Genomic DNA, 24,280 nt, shown 5'->3' with positions numbered 1-24,280 from the left:
CACACACACACACACACACACACACACACACACACAAACCCAAGTGATCGACAAAACATTCTCTTTTCCTTCTGAAGGTTTTATAATGCATTGTTACCATTAACGAGTCTTTTACTATTAAATGGCCAATTGACACAAACAGTTCTGAGACTGTTCTTCCACCACTGATTTAAGGCTGGGATGACTGGTATTCAGGATAATATTCATTTAGCCTTTTGAGCTTTTGGAACAGACTTGGTGACTTTGCCAGCTCGAGCTACCTTCTTGTCCACTGCTTTGATGACACCCATAGCAACCATCTGTCTCATGTCACAAACAGCAGAAGAGCTCAGAGGAGGATAGAGAAGTTCTCAACACTCATAGACTTGCCAGGAACCATACCAACAATGGCAGCATCACCAGATTTCAAGAACTTTGGAACCATTTTGTAACTTTTTTCCAGAATGATGATCAATCTCCTTTGGCTCAGTGAACAGCTAGGTGACAATCCAGCCCAGGTGTATATCCATCGCTGATTTGGCCTGGATGGTTCAAGATAATCACCTGAGCCATGAAGCCAGCTGCTTCCATTGGTAGGTCATTTTTGTTATCACCAGCCACATTGCCACAATGAACATCTTTGGCAGATATGTTCTTGACATTGAAGCCCACATTGTCCCCAGGAAGAGTGTCACTCAGAGTTTCATGGTATGTTTCAACAGACTTTACTTCAGTTGTGTAACATTGACTGGAGCAAAGGTGACCACCATGTCAGGTTTAAGAATACCAGTCTCCACTCGGCCCACAGGGACAGTACCAATACCATCAATTTTGTAGACATCTGAAGAGGAAGACGCAAGGGCTTGTCAGTTGGTTGAGTTGGTGGCAGAATGCAATCCAGAGCTTCAAGAAGTGTGGTTCTACTGGCCTTGCCATCTTTATGGGTGACTTTCCATCCCTTGAACCAAGGCATGTTAGGACTTGGCTCCAGCACGTTTTCATCATTCCAACCAGAAATTGTAATAAATGCTACTGTGTCGGGGTTGTAGCCAATTTTCTTAATGTAGGTGCTGACTTCCTTATTATTTCCTCATATCTCCTGGCTGTAAGGTGGCTCAGTAGAATCCACTTTGTTAACACCAATAATAAGTTATTTTACACCCAATGTGTAACATGCTCACAGGTCTGCCCATTCTTGGAGATACTGCTCCAAATTTACCAACACCAGCAGCAACAATCAGGACAGCACAGTCAGCCTGAGATGTGCCTGTAATAATGTTTTTTATAAAGTCTCTGTGTCCTGGGGCATCAATGATGGTCACATAACACTTACTGGTCTTGAATTTCTACAGGGAGATATCAATGGTGATACCATGTTCACATTCAGCTTTCAGTTTATCCAAGACCCATGCATACTTGAAGGAGCTCTTTCCCATCTCAGTAGCCTCCCTCTCAAATTTTTCAATAGGTTTTTTGTTGATCCCATCACATTTGTAGATCAGATGACCAGTAGTGGTAGACCTACCTGAATCTGTGTGTCCATTGACGATGATGTTGATATGAGTATTTTTCTTTCCCACTTTGGTTTAGGTTTAGCCGTGGTTTTCATGACACCTGTGTTCTGGCTGTAAACCTGTTGCAAAAAATATATATCACATCTTTATGCATTCACATATCTATGGACTCTTGGGTTGCTTCCATATCTTGGCTATTGTAAATAATGCTGTAATAAACGTAGGGGTAAATACATCTTTTGAATTAATGTTTTCATGGGTTTTTTTTGGTAAGTAGTGGAATTACTGGATAATATGGTAATTCTATCATGAATTTTTTAAGGAACCACTGTACTGATTTCCACAGTGGCTGCACTTGTTGGCATTCCTCACCAGCAATGCACAAGAGTTCCTTTTTCTCCACATCCTTGCCAACACTTGTTTCTTGTGTTTTTCATTTTAGCCATTCTGACAGGTGTGTGGCGATACGTCATTGTAGTTTTGATTTGCATTTCCCCGATGATGAGTGATGTTGAGCATCTTTTCATGTCTCTGCTGATCACCTGTAATCCTTCCTCAGAGAAATGTCTGTGCATGTCTTCTGTCCATTTTTCGGTTGGAGTATTTGTTTTTTGAGTGTTGAGTTGTATAAGTTGAGTTGTATAAGTTCTTTATATATTTTGGATACTAACCCTTTATTGGATATGACATTTGCAAATATCTTCTCTCATTCAGTAGTAGTCTTTTAGTTTTGTTGATTGTCTCCTTTGCTGTGCAGAAGCTTTTTATTTTGATGTAGTGCCAATAATTTATTTTTGCTTTTGTTTCCTTTGCCTCAGGAGACATATCTAGAGAAATGTTGCTATGGGTGATGTCAGAGAAATTACTGCATGTGCTCTCTTCTAGGATTTTTATGGTTTCAGGTCTCACATTTAGGTCTTTAATTCATTTCAGGTCTATTTTTATGTATGGAGAAAGTGGTCCAGTTTCATTTTTTCACATGTAGCTGTTCAGTTTTCCTAACATCATTTGTTGAAGAGACTGTCTTTTTCCTATTGCTTATTTTTGCTTTCTTTGTTGAAGATTAATTGACCCCCATATAATCATGGGTTTATTTCTTTTTAAATAGAGGTTTAATTTTTTAAATTTTTTATTTTTGAGAGAGAGAGTGTGTGTGTGCATGAGTGTGGGAGGGGCAGAGAGCAAGGGAGACACAGAATCTGAAGCAGACTCCAGGGTCTGAGCTGTCAGCACAGAGCCTGATGTGGGGTTTGAACTCATGGACCATGAGATCATGACCTGAGCCAAAGTCAGACGCTTAAATGACTAAGCCACCCAAGTGCCTCAATCATGGGTTTATTTCTGGGTTCTCTATTCTGTTCTATTGATCTGTGTGTCTGTTTTTGTGCCAGTACCATACTGTTTTGATTACTGCAGCTTTGTAATATAACTTGAAGTGTGGGATTGTGACACCTCACCTCCAATTTTGTTTTTCTTTGTTAAGATTGCTTTGGATATTCAGGGTCTTTTGTGGTTCCATACAAATTTTAGGATTATTTGTTCTAGTTCTGTGAAGAATGCCTATGGTATTTTGATAGGGATTGCTTTAAATCTGTAGATTGCTTTTTGTACTATAGACATTTTAACAATGTTCTCTCAGTCCATGAGCATGGAATATCTTTCCACTTGTTTGTGTCATCTTCAGTTTCTTTCATCAGTGTTTTATTGTTTTAAGAGTACAAGTATTTAATCTCCTTGGTTAAGTTTATTCTTATGTGTTTTATTATTTTCAGTGTAATTGTAAATGGGACTATTTTCTTAATTTCTCCTTCTGCTACTTCATTATTAGTGTATAGAAATACAAAGGATTTTTGTATATTGTTTTGTATCTTGTGACCTTACTGAATAGATATATCAGTTCTAGTAGTGTTTTGGTGAAGTCTTTACTATAAAATAAAACATCATGGTGGCATCCATCCTCTTCTGTGTTTCTTGGTATGGACCTGCTTGGGTTGATTTTGTTGGGGGCTCTCTGTGCCTTGGATTTCTGTTTCCTTCCTCATATTCAGGAAGTTTTCAGCTATAATTTCTTCAAATAAATGTTCTGCCACCCTTTTTCTCCTCCTCCTAGGACCCCTGTAATGTGAATGTTATTATACTTGACAGTATTTCTGAGTTCCCTTAAGCCTATTTTCATTTTTTATTATTTCTTTTCTCTCTTTTGTTCAGCTTGATTGCTTTCTATTACTCTTCTCCAGGTCACTTATCCATTCTTCTGCTTCCTCTGGTCTGTTAATTATTCCCTCTGATGTATTTTTAGTTTTAATTATTGAGTTCTTTACCTCTGGTTGGTTCTTTTTTATGTTGTCTATCTCTTTTTTTTTTTATTTTTTTTTTAACGTTTATTTATTTTTGAGACAGAGACAGAGCATGAACGGGGGAGGGGCAGAGAGAGAGGGAGACACGGAATCGGAAGCAGGCTCCAGGCTCTGAGCCATCAGCCCAGAGCCCGATGCGGGGCTCGAACTCACAGACTGCAAGATCGACCTGAGCTGAAGTCGGATGCTTAACCGACCGAGCCACCCAGGCGCCCCTATGTTGTCTATCTCTTTGTTGAGAGTCTCACTGAAGTTCTCTGTTTTTTCCACCAAGTCCAGTGAGTATCTTTATGACCATTACTTTAAATTCTCTATCAGGCATATTACTTACCTCCATTTTGTTTAGCTCTTTTGCTGTGATGTTTTCCTGTTCTTTAATTTGGGACATGTTCTTATGTCTTCTCATTTTGTCTTACTCCTTGTGTCTGTTTCTATGTGTTAGGAAAGTCAGCTATATCTCCTGTTCTTGAAATTAGTGGCCTTATGAAGAAGAGGTCCTGTAGTGGCCTGTAGTGCAATGTCCTCTGTTCACCAGAACCTGGGGTGTCTCCTGTATGTTGCATGTGCCCTGCTTTTGTGGCCAAGCTGCATTTGCCTTCAGTCCAATCTTCTGCAATGGCTCTCTTTGTTGTGGGCAGATTTTGGTCCCTGTGTTGTTAGTGGGCCATGGTGGAGCCACACTGGGTTTGAATTGAGTCAGACCAGGGTTTTACCAAAGCTGTGGTAGCACTGAACTGTAGGGCACTTTCCCTGTGTTGTCCTCTGAGAAGCTTTCATTGGTGAGTAGGGCCTGCAGTCAGACCCGATGTCTCCCCCAATCCACTGCTAGGGCCACAGTCAGACTGGTGTGTGTGGTTATCTTCCCCTCACTTCAGGGCAGGAGTCACTTTGGAGTTGTGCTGGCCCTTGTGAGGGCTGCTTGCACACTGCCAGGCTTGTGGCACCACTCTGGATGGGTTCCTGCCAAGGATTGTTGGAGGGGGTGTGTCTACAGGAGAATGCAGGGGCAGGGCCCACAGTGCTAGCAAGTTCTGCCAGTCTGCTGCAGGAGGGGGCTTGCACCCACTGGGGGAAACTCCTGCCCAGGCTAGGATGGAGGGGGGTGCTTCCTGCTGAAGGAAAACCCTAAGGAAAACCTTAAGGACGGAGCACACTGTTAACAAGCTAGGTGGAGAGTGTTTGCCCTGCACTGGTTCTTACAGGAGTCTCTATATCTAGGGTGGGGTATAGGGGAGGGAAATGGTGCCTGCCCCCTCTTTTATTCTTGGAGAAGTCTCCCTCTCTTCATACCTCTCCCCAGGTATTTTTCAAGCTGCTGCTTCCATGCTGTATCTCAGCAGGGCTATTTGTTGTGCTGTCTCTTTAAGCATGGGGACTCAGTTTCCTATCCCTTCCAGCTCTCCCAGAGCCCAGCTGCTGATTTTTAAAGTGCCAGGTGTCAAGCCCCACTGATTGTAATAACTTGTGAAGTTAGGCCCTTCTAGTTTTCAAACCCGAATGTTATGGGGATTTGTCTTGTCAGTTTGGGTCCTCTGTGACTGGGGTGCCTGATGTGGGGTCTGCTCCTCTCCTCTCTCCATGCCCTGGTGTTCCTCCCTCCTGTGGACAGCGCTGTGGGTCATTTTGTCTCCTTACTGTGTTCCTGCACTTCCTACCCTCTTCTATGTGGCCTTTTGTCTACATTTATCTGTCTGTGCCGCTAGTGTTCAGGTCATTTTCTGAGTTATTTACACTGATGTGGGTGTTATCTAGGTGTATCTGTGGGACAAGGTAAGCCTAGGCTCCTCCTACTCTGCCCTCTCCCCCAGAAGTCTCCAAAGGTTATTAATTTTTAATTAATTATTTTTTTCTTTAATTAATTAATTAATTGAATTTTTTTTTCTTGAGTGAGAGAGAATGTGCCTGCGCATGAGTGCAAGAGGGGCAGGGAAAAACAGGGAAAATATTATATGGAAATGGAAAGGATCTAGGATAATTAAAAGAATCTTAAAAAAGAAGAACATTACTGGAGGACTTAACTTACCCAACAGAATATTTTCTAGAAAGCTACAATAGTTAAGACAGTATTGAATTGGCATAAAGACAGAAAAATGGGGAAAAAATGGAGTCCAGAAATAGGCCCATACTTATATGGCTACTTGATTTTTTTTATAAAAGCATCAAAATAATCCGACAAGGAACATTTTTTAAATTGAGGTATAATGATATATTAGTTTCAGGTATATAACATAATGATGTGACATTTACATACATTGTGAAATGATCGTTGCAATAAGTCTAACGTCCATCACCATACATAGATACAAATTTGTTTCTTATGGTAACTTGTAAGATCTCTTTTTTGGCAACTTTAAATGTGTAATACAATATTAGTAACTATAGTCACCATGGTGAACTTTACATTCCCTTGACTTACTTTATAACTGGAAGTTTATACCTTTTGACCCCTTTACCTCCTCCACCCCCACTACCAGGAGCCACTAATATGTTCTCTGTATCTATAAGCTCATTTTTTCTTTTAGATTCTACGTGTAAGTGAGATCAAATGGTATTTGTCCTTTTCTGACTTACTTCACTTAACATAATGCCTTCAAGGTTCATCTGTGTTGTCACTAAGGGCAAGATTTCATTTTTCTTTTTTTTCTTTTTAATAATTTTTGTAATGTTTACTTATTTATTTTGAGAGACAGCGTGAGAGAGCAGGGGAGGGGCGAGAGAGAGGATGAGAGAGAATCACAAGCAGGCTCTGCATTGTTAGTGCAGAGCCCCCTGCTGGGCTTGATCTCATGAACCGTGAGATCATGATCTGAGAGGAAATCAAGAGTCAGATGCTTAACCTACTGAGTCACCTTGGTGCCCAAGATTTCATTTTTCTAAAGGCTGAATAATATTCCATTGTATATATACATGCCCCAATTCCTTAAAATTTTTTTTTTTTTTTTTGAGAAAGTGAGCATGAACAGAAGAGGGGCAGAGGGAGAGAGAGGGAGAGAATCTTAAGCATGCTACCACCCAGTGCGGAGCCTGTGGCGGGGCTCAGTCTCACCACCATAAGATCCTGACCTGAGCCGAAATCAAGAGTTGGGTGCTTAACTGACTGAGCCACCTAGGGGTCCCAGCATTTTCTTTATCCATTGATTCATTAGTGGAAACAGGTTGTTTCCATGTCTTGGCCATTGTAAATAATGTTGCAGTGAACATGGGGGTGCATATGTCTTTTCAAGTTAGTGTTTTTGTTGTCTTCAGATATATACAAAGAAGTGGAGTTGCTGGGTCATACGGTAGTTATAGTGTTAATTTTCTGAGGAGCCTCCATACTGTTTTTTCATAGTGGTTACATAGTAAGGTTACATCCTTCCCAACAGTGCACAAGGTTCATTTTTCTCCACATCCTCACCAACACTTTATTATTTCTTATCTTTTTGCTATTGGTTTGTATGAGTTCTTTATGTATTACAGATATGAACTCCTTTTATCATATACATGAATTGCAAATTTTTCTCACATTTATTAGTAAGTTGCCTTTTCATTTTGTTGATGGTTTCCTTAGCTCTGCAGAAGCTTTTTAGCTTGATGTAGTCTCATTTGTTTATTTTTATTTTTGCTGCCTTTGTTTTTGGTGTCAAATCCAAAAATTAATCACCAAGACATAATGTCAAGGAGCTTCCTGTCTGTTTTCTTCTAGGAGTTTTGTGATTTCAGGTCTTACATTCATGGTCTTTAATCCTTTTTTTTTTTTTTTTTTTTTTTTTTTTTTTTAATTTATTTTGAGAAAGACAGCACAAGTGGGAGAGGGGCAGAGAGAGAGGGAGACAGAGAATCCCAAGAAGGTTCCATGCTGTCAGTGCAGAGCCCGATGTGGGGCTCAAACTCATGAAACCGTGAGATTGTGACCTGAGCCAAAACCAAGAGTCAGACTGAGCCACCCAGGGGCCCCTGGTCTTTAATCCATTTTGAGTTAATTTTTGTGTATGGTGTGAGATAGCGGTCCAGTTTCATTCTTTTGCAGAATATTTATATTTTTAATTTGCAAATAATTTTAGACTTACAGAAGAGTTGCAAAAACAGCACAAAGAATTCTTGTACATCTTTCATCCAGTTTTCCCTGTAATATATATTTTTAATGTTTATTTATTTTTGACAAAGCGAGAGAGAGAGACAGAGCATGAGCGGCGGAGGGGCAGAGAGAGAGGGAGACACAGAATCTGAAGCAGGCTCGAGTCTCAGGGCTGTCAGCACAGGGCCTGATGTGGGGCTCAAACTCACAGACTGTGAGATCATGACCTGAGCTGAAGTCAGACGCTCAACCGACTGAGCCACCCAGGCGTCCCTATGATTGATATTTTAAACCCCTTATAGTACAATCATCAAAACTAACAAATTAACACTAGTAAAACAGTATTAACTAAACTATAGACTTCATTAAGATTTTACCAACTTTTCTACTAATGTCCTTTTTTGGTTGCTGGATCCGTTACAGGACCTCACTTTGCATTTAGTTGTTAGGTCTTATTAATCTCTTTCAATCTGTGACAGTTTCTCCAACTTCCTTTTTCTTTTATGACCTTGACACTTTTGAAAAGTACTTGTCAGGTATTTTGTAGAATGTCCTTCAATTTGAACTTACGTGATGTTTTCTTGTATGAGATTGAGGTTATGCATTGTTGGGAAGAATACCAAACAGGTGATGTGCCCATTTCAGTGTGCGTTATGAGGGAATTGATGATGTTGATGTCTCTTTAGTGGCAATATTAACCTTGATCATTTGGTTAAGGTGTTATCTGTCAGATTTTTCTAAGTAGAGTTACTTTGTGTAATTTTTAAATATTTGGGGGAAATACTGTGAGAATTTGCAAATATACTGTTTTTCCTTAAATGTTCATCTACTAACTTAATATTCATTGGTAGATCTGGCCTGTAGCAATTATTACTGTAGTATTACTGTGATATCATATGTCCTCATTTCTTCTACATTTATTTATTGGAATTTATCTATAATGAAGTGTTGTCCCTTCTAAATCATTTATTTATTAATCCAGTTATTTAATCAGGATGAACTTTTGGTTATTTATTTTACTTGGAGGGTTATAGTTCAGTACTATTTTTTGCACTATTTTGAGTATTTTCACATGTTATAATTCCTGCCTTACAATGTTATTATTTTTTCTTTAAACTGTTAGTTGTATGTTAAGAAAAATATGAGAAGAAAAAATGCTTTTTGTATTTACTCATTTACTTCTGGTGCTCTTCATTTCTTCCTGTGTATCTGGGTTTTCATCTTCAGTCTAAAGAATATCCTTTAGCATTTCTTGTAGTGCAGGTCTTCTGCCAATGAATTACTCAATCTTCTGTTTACCAAAAAATGTCTTTGTCTTACCCTCATTTTAAAATAAATATATTTCAGTGGACTTGAAATTCTAGCTTGATAGTGTTTTGAAGTGAAGTCATTCCATTGTCTTCTGGCCTCTATTGTTTCTCAGAAGAAGTCAGCTGTAATTTATATTATAGGTCCTCTGTAGGTAGTATGTGCTTTTTCCCCCAGCTTGTTTCAAGATTTTCTCTCTATCTTCTTTATTAAAAAGATAACTTTGACCATTATGTACTTAGGTATTATATTCTTTGCACTTATCTTGCTTGGGGTTTGCTGAGCTTTTCACATCTTAATATTTTTCATCAAATTAAAAAACATTACTTTTCATATTTTCGTATTTTTTCTCCTGTCCATTTAATATTTTTCCTGTCCATTCCACTTTCTTTTCCTTCTGGAACTCCCATTATACATATTTGTGACTGGTTGATATTGTTCTATAGGTCTCTAAGATTCTGTTCATTTTTCTTCAATCTCTTTACTGTCCAGATTGGATATGGAGATACATATATATATATATATATATATATATATATATATATATATATATATTATTTTTTATTTTTAGAGAGTGTGAGTGGCAGGGAGGGGCAGAGGGAGAGAGACAGAGAATCTTAAGCAGGCTCCACACTCAGCATGGAGCCAATGTGGGGTTCAGTGCCATGACCCTGGGATCATGGCTGAGCCGAAATCAAGAGTTGGATGCTCAACTGACTGAGCCATCCAGGAGCCCCAGACTGGATAATTTTTGTTCTTTGTCTTCAATAATTTCACTGACTCTTCTGTCATATCTAATGTATTAAACTTGTCCAGCAAATTCATTTCAGTCAATGAACTTTTCAGTTATAGAATTTCCATTTGATTTTTTTTTTTTAGTGTACCTTTCTCTGCTGATATTTCATATCATTTGACACATTTAAGCCACCTTTGTCTTTGAACATATAATAAATAGTATGTACCTGGGGCACCTGGGTGGCTCAGCCGGTTAAGCATCCAACTTTGGCTCAAGTCGTGATCTCGTGGTTCGTGAGTTTGAGCCCTGAATCGCGCTCTGTGCTGAAAGCTCAGAGCCTGGAGCCTGCTTTGGAGTGTGTGTCTCCCTTTCTCTCTCTGCCCCTCCCCTGCTCACGCTCTGTCTCTCTCTCTCAAAAATGAATAAACTTAAAAAAAATTTTTTTAAATAAATAGTATGTGTCTGAAAGTCTTTCCCAAACATAACATCTATGACAGGCTTGGGCTTTTTTATTGCTTTTTTTTCCTTGTGAGTTACATTTTTTTTTCTTTACGTGTCTAGTAAATCCTTATTTTATATTGGATAATGTGTTCCTATTTTATATTCTGTTTTAACTCTGAAGAGTGTTGATTTTTGTTCTAGCAGGCTAATCTAACCTAGTGTTGGCTTGTTTTTATACCTTTTATAGGGTTCATATGTAGAAACTCAAGTCATTTTCCAAACTCCTTTAACTTGATACCACTCAATCTCCAAACTATCTCCTCTGTGGATCTTGTTGAGTCTTGGTTTTAGGCATTTTCTTAGGTTAGGTCAAGAATGGATTTTCATCTAGAAAGTGGGTTATTATTGTTGTTGTCTATTTTTTTCCCCTCTCTCTCTCTCTCTTTTTTTTTTTTTTTTTTTTTTTTTTTTTTTTTTTTTTTTTTTTTGCTAAGAAAGCCTTACCTTTTTGGTGTCTTAGCTGGACACCATCAGTTTTATCAAGGTCTCTCCATTCTGGTTGGGTCTGAAGCCCAACATTTTCCAGTACTGCTTGACCACTTGTGTCTTGTTTCATTCTCAACTCCATTGCAGCTGCTGTCTGGGAAATTTAATATAGTCTCACCTGTGCATGCATAGCCCAGCTTTTGACCAAGGACTCATGGGGAGCTCCCACACAGACTTTCAGTACCCACTTCTGCATAGCTCCCTCCCCTCCTGTGCCCTGCCTTGCAGATTCTAGGTACTTTTGCAACTCTGAACTGTTCTGTACCTTCTCAGCATATTGGGTCCACTATACTCTGCTTGGGCTCCAGGTCCCTGCTCAGTAGACAGGAAAATTTCCCCAGGCAGACATCCAGGGCAGTCGTAGGGTTTACCTCAGGAGTTTGCCTTCTCTCAAGGATCACAGTCTTGTGCTATTTGTTGTCCAGTGCCTGAAAACAATTGACTCATGTGTTTTACCTAGTTTTATAGTAGTTTTTGGTGTGAGGGCTGATTTATTAGTACCTGTTATTTCATCATTGCTGGAAGAAGTCCCAGTATATGGTTTTGATGTATGTTCACATTACCACATGACTGAAATTTTGCTACTTTAACAGTTGAAGAGCTATATGAAGAGATAGCTTGATATTGTTGATGATATAATTCTTCCTTATCTCCACACTATCTCAGCAAAAAGGTGCAAATTTAAACTCATTTTTATTAAACTGATAAGAACAGATACTACACTTGATCTTAGCCAAAAGGCCGAGAAGCGATTAAACTCATTTTTAAATGGTTATGCTGATTTGGTTTATTTAGTTCTTTCATCAAGTGAATGTGTAATGTAAACATTTAAAGTTTTTCATTCTAGGGGCTCCTGGGTTGCTCAGTTGGTTAAGCATTAGACTTCGGCTCAGGTCCTGGTCTCATGGTTCATGGGTTTGAGACCCACATCAGGCTCTGTGCTGACAGTTCAGATCCTGGAGCCTGCTTCAGATTCTGTGTCTCCCTCTCTCTCTGCTTCTCCCCCACTGGCACTCTGACTCACTCTCTCAAAAATAAAAACATAAATAAATAATAAATAAGTTAAAGTTTTTCATTTTTGTTTCTTAAAGTTTATTTTGAGAGAGAGAGAGAGAGAGAGAGAGAGAGAGAGAGAGAAAACTAGTGGGGGAGGGGCAGAGAGAGAAGGGGACATAAGATCCGAAGTGGGCTCTGTGCTCACAGCAAAGAGCCTGATGTGGGGCTTGAACTCACAAACCGTGAAATCGTGATCCCTGAGCTGAAGGTGGGACACTTAACTGACTGAGCCATCCAAGCATCCCTAAAGTTTTTCATTCTTTAATGGTAGTTTGGTTCTCTTAAAAGTCCAGATTCCAAGTTAATTTTTTGTGATCTTTGATGATAGTACTTAATTATCTTCTGATATCTAATATTGCTGATGAGAAGTCTAACTCATGTTTCTTCAGGATAATTTCATTCTCTTTTGTAGTTTTTAGAGTTTTCTCTTTATCCTTGTTATTCTGGGTTTCACTTTGATATGTTCAGCTGTGTGGCTTTTTTTGTGCCTTTTTTTTTTTTTTTTTTTTTTAAGAAATTTATCCTGCTTGGCATTTGGTAAATTTATTCAAACAGTACTTACATCTGTCTTTGTTTTATGATAATTCTCAGTCATTATTTATTATGGATCTATTTTTTTATTTAAAAATTTTTTTAGTGGGGTGACTGGGTGGTTCAGTTGGTTAAGTGCCCAGCTCTTGGTTTCAGCTCAGGTCATGATCTCACAGTTCATGAGATTGAGCCCCACGTCAGGCTCCATGCTGATGGTGTGGAGCCTGCTTGAGATTCTCTCTTTCCCTCTGTCTGTCCCTCCCCCACATGCGTGGACACTTTCTCTCTCAAAATAAATAAATAAACTTAAAAAAACCATTAAAAATTTGTTTAGTGTTTATGTCTTTTAAAAGTTTATCCTTAATGTCTTTATAGATTTGTCTATCTTGGAGATTTCATATAAATGAAATAATACAATATGTAGTCTTTTGTGTCTGGTTTCTTTCACTAAGCATAATGTTTAAAAAAAATTGTTTTATTTTAGAGAGAGAGAAAACGTGAGTGGGGAAGGGCAGAGGGAGACAGAGAATCTTAAGCAGGCTCTATGCTCAGCATGGAGCCTGACACGGGGCTTGATCTCATGACCCTGGGATCATGACCTGAGCTGAAATCAAGTCAGATGCTCAACCCACCAAGCCACCCAGGTGCCCTAGCATAATGTTTTCAAAATTCATCCATGTTGTGGGGCACCTGGGTGGCTCAGTTGGTTTAGCCTCTGACTTTGGCTCAGGTCATGATCTCGTGGTTTGTGAGTTTGGGCCCCACATAGGGCTCTGTACTATCAGCATGGAACCCACTTCAGATCCTCTGTCCCCCCTCTCTCTCTCTGTCCCTCCCTGGCCCTCGTGCTCTCTTGCTCTCTCATTAATAAACATTAAAATTTTTTTAAAAATTCATCCATATTGTAGTATGGACCAGTACTTCAGTTATTTTTATGGATGAACAATATTGCATATTTTGTTAATCTGTTTATTATTGATGGACATTTGGGTTGTTTCCACTTTTCCCTACTAAGAATAATGCTGCTGTAAAAGATTCAGGTACTACCTTTTCTTTTAAATGTGCTCTTTTACAGTCGCTAATCTGCCTTCCCTAACATGTTCATTTCAAACACTGTATCTTTAATTTCCAAGGTTTCTAATAGAGTTTTCCCCTCTTTCTGTTTGATCTGTGGCAATGTGTTCTTTTTTGAATTTTTTTTTTATTTGAGTATAGTTGACACATAGTACTACATAAGTTTCAGATATACAGCATAGTGATTCATCATCTCTACAGGTTGTGCTATGCTCAATACAAGTGTAGCTACCATCTGTCGTCATACACTATTATGACATCATTGACTATATTTCCTATGCGGTAGCTTTTATTCTCATGACCTGTTCATTCCATAACCACATGCCTGTATCTGTTACTCCCCATCCCCCATTTTGCCCATCCCCCATTCCCCTCTCCTCTAGCAACCATAAGTTTGCTGTCTGTATTTATAGGTCTGATTCTGCTTTCTCTTTGTTTATTCATTTGTTTTTGTTTTCACTTATGAGTGAATTCATAGGGTGATTTTTACGGCTGTGTAATACTCCATTGTATGTATGTGTGTATGTATATATCAATAGCTGTCTATCTATATATGATGTAGATGTATATATACTTATATATATATACATGTATACATATGTATATACACACACACGTGTGCATAGCACATCTTCATTCACTCATCTATCAATGGATATTTGAGTTGCTTCTATATCTTGACTGTTGTAAATAATGCTGCAGTAAATATAGGGGTGCATATATCTTTTTGAATTAGTTTTCTCCTTTTCTTTATGTAAATACCCAGTAGTGGAATTATTGGATCATATGGTAGTTCTATTTTTAATTTTTTGAGGAACCTCCATACTGTCTTCCATAGTCGCTATACCAATTTACTTTCCCACAAACAGTGCACGAGAGTTCCTTTTGGATCCACATTCCTACCAATACTTGTTATTTTTTGTGTTTTTCGTTTTAGCAGTTCTGACAGGCACAAGATGATATCTCATTGTGGTTTTGATTTGCATTTCCCTGATGATGAGTGATGTTGAGCATCTTTTCATGCATCTGTTCGCCATCTGTATGTCGTCTTTGGAAAAATGTTCAGACCTTACCATTTTTAATTGGATTATTTGTTGGGGAGGTTGGTGTTGAGTTGTTATTTATTTATTTTGGATATCAACCCCTTATATATATCATTTGTAAGTATTTTCTTTCATTCAGTAGATTGCCTTTTTGTTTTGTTGATAGTCTTCTTTCCTTTCAGATTGTTTTTTAATTCTGTTTCTTCATGTATAAGTTTTATTAGTTTATTAGTTGATATGTGTCATATTTTTCATGTTATTGGTCTTTGTTGGTTGGTAACTTTTAGATAAGAGCTAATTGTCCATCATCCATTTGTTTTGAACACATTCTGCATTGACAGGGTTCCAGTAGGAAGCTCTCTGTTGCTGAGCCCTAATCTTGCAGGATATGTATCTTAGATTAAATTTTGCTTGCGTGGTAAGATACAAAGCTCTTGCATCTTAATAGACTACATAGTTCTGAGTCTTATCTCCACTTACATGACGTAGCTCTAAGGCCCTCATCTTGTGTCAGTGATCCTGCTACTAGCATCACTTGGCTTTAATCAACTCTCTGGTAGTTTGTGTTTTGGGTCCTTGTTTAGATCTCCTGTGTATGGCCTGTGTGGATCTTGCTCTTACATCTATGGCTATTGCCATATTAGCCCTATGTATTTTTCCCTAGTCCAGGCCCCAAAGATGGTGCACATCTTTGGTCCTCACCTACCATTGTGGATTTTCTTTTTTCCTTTCTGAAGATAAGGGGAATCTCTGTCTCCATTTCTGGTGTGTAAAGATTTTTCTCTTTTTCTCACCATGACTATGTATTTTCTAGACTATGTATTTATTAAGATTTAAAAATACTTGTTTTGGGGCACCAGACCAGCTCAGTCAGTTGAGTGTCTGACTTTGACTCAGGTCATGTGCTCACAGTTTATGGGTTCAAACCTGGGTCGGGCTCTGTGCTGACAGCTCAAAGCCTGGAGCCCGCTTAGGATTCTGTGTCTCCCTCTCTCTTCATGCCTCCCCCACTCGTTCTTGTTCTCTCTCCCTCTCTCTCTCTCTCTCTCAAAAATAAGTAAAAATTAAAAAGAAATTAAAATACTTGCTTTAATAGGTGATGGGTATTAAGGCAGGCACTTGTGATGAACACCAGTTGATGTATGACAGTGTTGAATCACTATCTTGTTCACCTGAAACTAATATTACACTATTATGTTAACTGGAATTTAAATAAAAACTTAAAAATTTTTTTTTATCATTTTATGTGTTTGAATGGGAAGGTGCAGTTTCTTTTTTTTTTAATTTTTTTTTAACGTTTATTTATTTTTGAGACAGAGACAGAGCATGAACAGGGGAGGGTCAGAGAGAGAGAGGGAGACACAGAATCCGAAACAGGCTCCAGGCTCCGAGCTGTCAGCACAGAGCCCGACACGGGGCTTGAACTCACGAACCGCGAGATCATGACCTGAGCCGAAGTCGGACGCGTAACCGACTGAGCCACCCAGGCGCCCCGGGAAGGTGCAGTTTCAACATATGCTCAACTTATCTTGAAATAGAAGGCTTTGGGGTGCCTAAGTGGCTCAGGCGGTTAAGCGTCCAACTCTTGATTTCAGCTCAGGTTACGAACTCACAGTTTGTGAGTTCGATGCCCACGTCCAGCTCTGCACTGATGGTGTGGAGCCTGCTTGGGATTCTCTGTCTCCCTCTCTTTCTGCCACTCTCCTGCATACACTCTCTCTTTCAAAGTAAATAAATAAACATTAAAAAAGAAATAAAAGGCTTTTATTTAGTTTTATTGTTCTGCCTTTCACATTTAACTCTAGTCAGTCCATCTAGGTGTGTGTGTGTGTGTGTGTGTGTGTGTGTGTGTGTGTGTGTGTGTGTGTGTGTGTGAAGTGAGGCAACTGAAACTGATTTTCCTCAAATAACTACACATTTTCTTTTAAATTGTTAATTAGATTTCTGGAGAATTCAGTTATTGACAATACTTTTTCTTATGTATCTACATGTTTTACCCATTCTGCACTGTATCAGTACTTCAAAGACAAGGTAGGACTCAGGAACAAATTTTCTCTTATTTCACAAAAGGTAATTTAATCACAGTAAAAAGGGATCACTTTAGGTCAGAGAGTTGGTCATTGGTAAAACTAAAGATTGATGCAAGGCATCTTGGTTCAGTGCCAAGTTCACTAAACCTCAGTGTAGCACAACCTTGCTGCCATATTATCCCAAGCTTTACAATTGAATTATATTTGAAAAACAAATAATGGCAAGAAAAATACTACCCATTAAGATTGATAGCTAGTACTTGATCTTGGTAATGTCCATACTTTCTGAGGTTACAGATTTATTAGATATGTAGTATGAGTGCTGTAGGAGAGAGTTGTGCTTTTATTTTAGGATGCATTTTATTATTGTTTTTAAAGTTGGATTCTTGTATAATATCAACACTGTCAACCTCATTTACAAAATCTTTGTTTTTAGTTCTCCATTATACTAGTAATGTAGAGGAGAAATAAGGGATGGCATTTTATAAAATGGGAGATTTGTTTTTTTTTCCTTTATAATATGAGTGCCAAGATACAGAAAGGAAGGACAATGATGCAAATTTTGAGGTTCTCTTTGTTGATGATGCAGGACCACCTGGTGCTTTGTGGAAAGATAGTTCTAAGTTAACATATGTAAACATACCAAGTGGTTAATTTGTGAACAAAATTAGGAAGAGTTTGTTTTACTTTGTAAAGACTACCTTATTAAATAAAGAAAGTACTGTATTAGGTAAATGCCTGAGAGGGCCATTCTTGAATTTTTCTGCTTTTAATTCTAAATTAGCTCACTTACTGGATTTGTGTTTATCAAATAATGAATTAATTTATTGAAAACAGAAGAATATAAGCTAGAGCTGTCAGTTCTGAAGATTTCTAGCTTTGGACATGACCTTGTGGAAATTAACTGAAAATACAAATTGATTTAGCAAATGTGAAAAATTGAAAACATGAGATTAAATGTCTTAACCCCATAAAGTAATTCTAAATGTTCAAGCAATTTGCTGATGCATAGCCATTTCCAGTCATACTTCAAATTTTGCAGATAATCTTTTCATCAGGGAAATGCCTTCTTGGCTCATCAGTTTAATAAACAATTCCAGAAACTCTGGTACTTATCCAAACTGCCTTTTTATTTATTTATTTTTTGTCTCCATTTCTTCTCACACAGAAATACAATCTATACTGCCCGGATTCTCTGCAAAGCTGAACTGGACTTCAGAAGAAGCCAGCTCTTCTCAGGACATATCAGGGGCAACACCCTTCCAGATGATTTTTGAGGCAGGTTTTGTTGTGGTTCTATAAATTACTGATATCTTGATTCTCATTTTTCTACAAATATAATAATAGGAAAGAAAAGCCTAGGTCCATCACAGTTCCAAGTTGAAATGAAATAAGGCATTGGCTCCCAGACTTCTCTGTGCAGATTTCAAACCCGCCCCCCCCCCCCCCCCCCGTAGCTTTTAAATGACTGGTATTTGTGTCCCACTCCAAGAGGTTGATTTAATTGGCCTAGGGTGTTGGATTAGTTTGCTCAGGTTGCCATAAAGAAATACTATGGATTGGGTGGTTAAACAACAGAACATTATTTCCTCATACTTTTGGAGTCTAGAAGTTTAAGGTGCCTTGTCACTGTTTCCTCACATGGTTCCTCTGTGTATATGTGGTGGGAGAGCTCTCTAATTAGTCTACAACTTCTTATAAGGACATCTTCCTGTCAGATTAGGGCTCCACGTTTATGACCTCATTTAACTTTATTTATGTCCTCAAAGCTCTGTCTCCAAATACAGTCACATGGGGGGCTAGGGCTTCAACGTATGAATTTTAGGGAATACAATTTAGTCCATACTGGTGTGGCCTGGGCTTTAAAATATTTTTGAAATCCCAGATGAAAAAATTCCAAGGTGATTCCTAATGTGCAGGTAAACTTGAGAACCACTGAAATTAAGCCATTATTTGAGTTTGGATCTCCTGAAAGACAAAATAAAAATGGATTCCCAGTGTAGATCCTATTGGCATACATTTTATTAGGTTGACTTAAAGATCTTTATTGATTTATTTGTAGCCCAGATTTATGAGTGACAGTTGAGTTTTCCATTCCCTTTACCAATTCTGTGATTCCCTATTCTTTCTTTCCTTTGAATTTGTGGAGACATAAAGAATTAGAGTACTTTAAACATTCTCCCAAGAAGCACTTGGGAGGCCTTTCTTCACGTTTGGACAATTATATGCTCCTTCTCAAAGGAAAGGGGTGCAGTATTGCGACAATAGATTCCCTGGCCATGCCTTATCTTCTTTAGGAGAATGATGAGTAAACAATCTGGAGCAATTAATGGTTAGTCAGCTCTGAAACTATTAACATTAAGTAGCGATAAAAAAGCTGATTTCAGTGAACCAAGGAAATCAGTTCTAGTAAAGGAGATCATGTGTTTTAGCCAGTCTAAACAAACAATGATAATTCTTATACGTAACATTTATGTATATTATTTAAGCCTCCCAACAACTCTGTGAAGAACAGAGATTATCACCCAATTTACAGGTACAAGAAAACTGAGATTCAGAGAATTAGATTGACTTTCAAGGGTCATATGAAAGTTAAGTGACAGGATTAGAATTTGAACCAAAGTCTTGTACTCATATTAATCAGGTCTGTTTGAATATTTATTCACTCATTGAGAAACCTGTGTTTGTTCAAGCCGGCCTTACTTTGCTAGATGTTGAAGGTACAGTGACCCAAGACATGTTACTTGATTCCAAGGAACCTGAAATCTAAAGGAAAAGATAAACAAGCAAACAAATAATTATAATACACTGTAAATGTATTATGATAGAGGTAGGATATATATATAGGAAGGATATCTAACCCAATGGAAGTGCCCAGTTCTCATCTCTTGATGAGACTGAAAACAGATTATCTGATATAAGGAGTTCAGAGACTTGAAAGAATAGGGATTTGTCTTCAGATTGATAAAGTTTGTCTTATTTTTTTTCCTTATTGCAAAAGCAGTGTTTCCCTCAGGAAAATCAGAGAGAGCATCTAGAACACAGATAATTTGACATAATCAAGGTAGCCACTGTTAACATCCTAGTGTGCACCTTTTCACATAAGAGTGAGGCATTTCAGCTTCAGGTTTTTAGAATGGTACCATTCCAAATTATGGCCATGGAAATAGGTGGCTGGAAATGCCTGGAGGTCAAGGTTGTTGGGAGTTGAAGAGTTCAGGAAATTATGTCTAAATTGTTGCTTAGACAGGCCATCTACTTGGATGTGGAAGTCAACCCATATGATGGTATGTCTTAAAGTGCTGAGGGAAACTGATCTCAGTGCCTGCAGTCAGCTGGTGATCCATGAAGAGTGGGGAAGAGTAGTATGACCTCAGAGGAACAAGGATTCCCTGAAAGCATTTGTTCTATTACATCTCTTTTCTCTGGTACTATGCAGCTATTTAAAAGGTACTTGAATGAAGGAAGTGAGAAGGGGAGATTGTGAACAAGCTAATTATATATACCTCAAATGGGGAGAAGGGTTAGATAGCAAGGTTCAGAGCAGAGGCTAGTGAATGGAGACATCTGTGAAAAAGCTATAATAAATGATCCACTGCTTTGGGCATGTGAGGAAAGCTAATCCCAGGAAATAGGAAGAGAGCTTCATTTAGGAGAGATGCATAAGCTCAGAGTCAGTCTTGTATCTTGCATCTTGGAGTCCATTAGGCTGGATAACATGTACTTCCAAAAACAATTTGATTTTACAAGATCTTCTTGAAAACTTTATCCATTTTTATATTTATTTTTGCCATAATATTAAAAATGATAAAATTGGTAGAGATAAACATATATACATATAAACATCTTCATACTTATATTTATCTATCTCTATTTCTCTAACTAGAGACAGGAAGAGACAGAGGCACTGACTGACTTTCTTCTAGACAGTCATATAGGGCCCATGACTACATAAGTTCAGTTTGAAAATATAAAACAGCTCTGATATTCTGTGATATAATTAGATTTGTATTTAAAGGTGAAGCCTGAACATATGATTCAGTAGTGGTTTCTGCTGCCCAGGGCTTGCAGCATCTGTTTTTTCCTAACACACTTAAGTAAATTCACTGCTTCTATAGATATGTTAGGCTGGGGTACTGCGTTCCTAACACCCAACTGTAAAAGGCTGTAAAAGACTTTGTAGACATACACACATACATATATTCTCTCTCTCTGTTTCTCTCAATAATTTATGAGTAGATCTTAAAAGGAGGCATTTGCTTTATGTTAACTATCCTCTGCTAATAGGACATTAGGTCACTTTATCTTCTCAATCTGAATTAGGTGCCAGTCTTTCTTGTGCACTTCTTTCGCATCTCTTATATAGCTAAATCATAAAACTTTCACATTGTCATATAAGTTATTTATTTGTCTTTCCCTTCTACTTAACTGAACTCTTCAAATTCAGAGATTGTTTTATTTCCTCTGTAGGCCCAAGTATATAATAAGCTTCACTGAGTGTTTTGAGTGGATAGTTCAGTAGTTTGCATAAGTATTGCCTATCAGGGTCCATAAAAGTAATGATAGATAACATAATATCTGATTCAGGAAGCTATATGCGCCGAAAATGAACTTTCTTGGAGAGACAGCATTGCATAGTGGAATGTGGACTTTGAAACAAGTCATATCTAGGTTTGAATCCCAGTTCTTAACTAGACATGTGTGACCTTGGACAAATCAAACAGCTTATTTAGTCTCATTATTTTCATAAATAAAATGGGGAAATTTCCTACTTGCGTACAAACTGTTTGGCATGTAGCAGGTGTTCAGTAAATGGTACCTCTCATCATTATTAATTGTAGCCCCTTTCTGGTAGCTGCTGAAGGAATTTACACTTACTTGGTTGCTTTACTGCTAGATATAATTAGCCCTTTCTATGATGTACCCTATAATAACAAAGGCTACAGAAGTTTGAAATTGTTCCAAGAAGTTGTTTTGGAAGTGCTAATTACAGAAAATGCTTCAAAGAGATCATTGCTTTTCTACTATTTGAACATTTTATGATAAAAATTTTTAAATGAAGGATGTGACTGTGATGTGTACACTGCAGTTATAAATTAATTACCACTGTTTTTGTGTATGAATAATCTTAGATCTGTGTCCAGAATTTTCTAATAATTCCCATCCATTTTTCTGATAATTTTTGCTAATGATTCTGTAATAATCTAATTTCCCCACCCATTGCACAATTCTTGATCTCATTTTCAGTGTGCTTACAAAAAGTATTACAATAATTTATTCTTTCTGTTTCTTCCTCATTGTGTTATGATATTTTGAGATCTGGGACCATTTTTTTCTTAATATGTACCTACTACATGGCTCTGTATTCTCTGAGCCACCGATAACTTACTGATATTTTTTTACTCTATTTCTTCTTCTCATTTTCCTCAACTTCTCTATTTTGTAGAAGACTCTTTATAACTTTAGTTTTAGGGACACTGTATTAAATACAATGAGCCATTATAGGATAGTGGTTAATACTAAAGCTTTGAATCCAGATCAGGTAACCTTAAGAAAGTTGTTTGACCTCTTTGAGACTCATTTTTTTCATCCACAGAATGTGGGTTATGTGTACGTAATAGGGCTTTTGTGAGGGGTAAATGAGGTAGTTAATACAAGTAAGGTACTTTTGCTCCATTCCTGGAATGGAGAAAATCCTCATTAAATTGTAAATTTTATATTTATAGGGAGGTATCTGGGTATGCTTGAAAGAGCACGGACAGTTAGTGTTAGACAGACTTAAGGTTAAATTCTGGCTCTATCACTGAACCGCTGAGTAACCTTAGGCAAGTTGCTTAACTTCTTTGAACCTCATTTGAAAAAACCTACAGAGAAGATAGTACCTGCCTCCAGGTTTGTTGTGAGGTAATGTAGATACAGCACCTGCAAAATGCTTGATGCTTGCTATATAGTAGGCATTCAACAAGTGATATGTACTATTGTTGCCATGTATAATATATACTTTCAGATTATTATTTGGTCCTTAAAACAGTTCTGTGAGGGGGAATGGGTAACTTTTATCCCTGTTTTGAAGATTAGTAAATGAAGTCCAAAGCAATTAAGTGATTTTTTTTTTCATGGTTACGTATGTAATTTTTATAGAGCTAGTACTAGAACACAGGTCTTCTGACTTGTGAGATTTTTGTTTTATAGCTTTTCCCAAAAAATAAAGTTTAGATAAATGGATTGATGATGAAAAGTAGGTTCCTTTTAGTGTCTGTTAATTTCACTCCATTCTTAATAGAGATTGACTCTCACATCAGGATGGCAGAGCTAAGAAAGAGTTAACGCTTCTTAGCTCTGGTCTGATACTTTTAAATTTGTTACAAAAAGTGGTTTTGAGATTGTGGGTTTTACTCTGACCTTTGTTCACATGTCTCCTAAAGTTCCATGAAATAGTTTAACCCAAGGAATGATGGCTGTTAGATTCTCTTTTGTATCCAATTCTTAGACCATCCCCTTGGATGTCTGAGGAGCTTTCTCTAAGGTGAGAGTTACCTTTATAGGAAGAAATATCACAGTTTAATTCATTTGTGCTCCTGGGTTTGTGTATATGTGGTAGAAGTTTTTGTTGGATTGTTACAGGTTGATGAAAAGCCCAGAACTTTGATGACAGATAGTTTGGTGATAAAGAACTTTTTACGCAGAATCATCATGGTACACCCTAAGGTAAGCTGTTCTTTTGCATAGTAATGATTCTTTTAAATCACATGTTTTCAAGAGACCTCTACTCTGTAGGACGTGGAAGGATATGCTTGGTCCTCTTTTCTTTTAATGACAATGATTACAACTTTAATATTGAATTGATTTGATTTCTGTGCCCCTAACACAGTGTTGGTGTTGGTCATGTGATATAGTTGATAGCCCTTGAATATAGAACTTTCTTTGAATTGTTGTTTTTACTTCCATATTATTTTATTGTATCAGTTTAGATACTTTTTTGCCTCCTCTGTGCTTCATTTTTCTGGATAATAAACCTTGCTGATTATTTCCTCCTTTTCCAAAGTGACTATAAGAGCAAATCAGGAAATTTTGACAAAGTACTTCGAACTTTGGAGAGCTATAATTTTTATTATTACATGTAGTTAGATATGTTTATAGGGATGCACACTGTTAAGTATGGTATATAACTTCTCCCTTTTTTCTCTTGCTAGAGTCAACTTTTTATGTCTTTGGCAGGGTTCAGTGCATATTATATGCCAGTTACTTCTGAGTCCTTTCCATACACTTATTCACTCACCCCATGCAACAGCCCTTGTGAAGTAGGTTTTATCATCATCATTCCCATTTTACAGCTGAAGAAACTGTGGTATAGAGATTAAATAACTTGCAGAGCCAGGATTTGAAGTCAGGCAGTCTAGCTCTAGAGTCTCCTATTACATAGGAAGGAAAATGTAAATCAAAAGTAGGAAATAATTAGAACAGTGAAGTGAATTGGAGGGAGGACATAAAAGTCAGATGGGGGGAAGGGAAGAAAACACAAAGAAAAAAGTATGGAATGTTCTATATATGAAAACCATGGAAAAAATGGAGAGAAAAATCAATAGTTCTTTTAAGGGGGAGAAGATA

The 24,280-nt window shown here is 37.7% G+C and overlaps 1 protein-coding gene and 2 pseudogenes across 2 annotated transcripts in view; 1 reads left to right on the top strand and 2 right to left on the bottom strand.

The window, feature by feature from the left end:
- Positions 1-24,280, top strand: part of TOP6BL (TOP6B like initiator of meiotic double strand breaks) — a 96,563-nt gene that overhangs the window by 34,273 nt on the left and 38,010 nt on the right. For both annotated transcript variants that reach the window (XM_078433717.2, XM_078433716.2), the window contains exons 4-5: positions 17,841-17,950; positions 23,297-23,380. In XM_078433717.2, the coding sequence (XP_078289843.2) occupies positions 17,841-17,950; positions 23,297-23,380 (194 nt within the window). The remainder of the gene's footprint in view (positions 1-17,840; positions 17,951-23,296; positions 23,381-24,280) is intronic.
- On the bottom strand, positions 94-14,435 carry LOC132662060 (elongation factor 1-alpha 1 pseudogene; annotated as a pseudogene).
- On the bottom strand, positions 11,547-11,691 carry LOC132662675 (U2 spliceosomal RNA; annotated as a pseudogene).

Source organism: Panthera onca, chromosome D1 (assembly GCF_046562875.1).
Source record: "Panthera onca isolate mPanOnc1 chromosome D1, mPanOnc1 haplotype 2, whole genome shotgun sequence".
Classification (NCBI taxonomy): domain Eukaryota; kingdom Metazoa; phylum Chordata; class Mammalia; order Carnivora; family Felidae; genus Panthera; species Panthera onca.
Note: the sequence above shows the minus strand (reverse complement) of the source record. Positions and strands in the feature narration are given on the sequence as shown.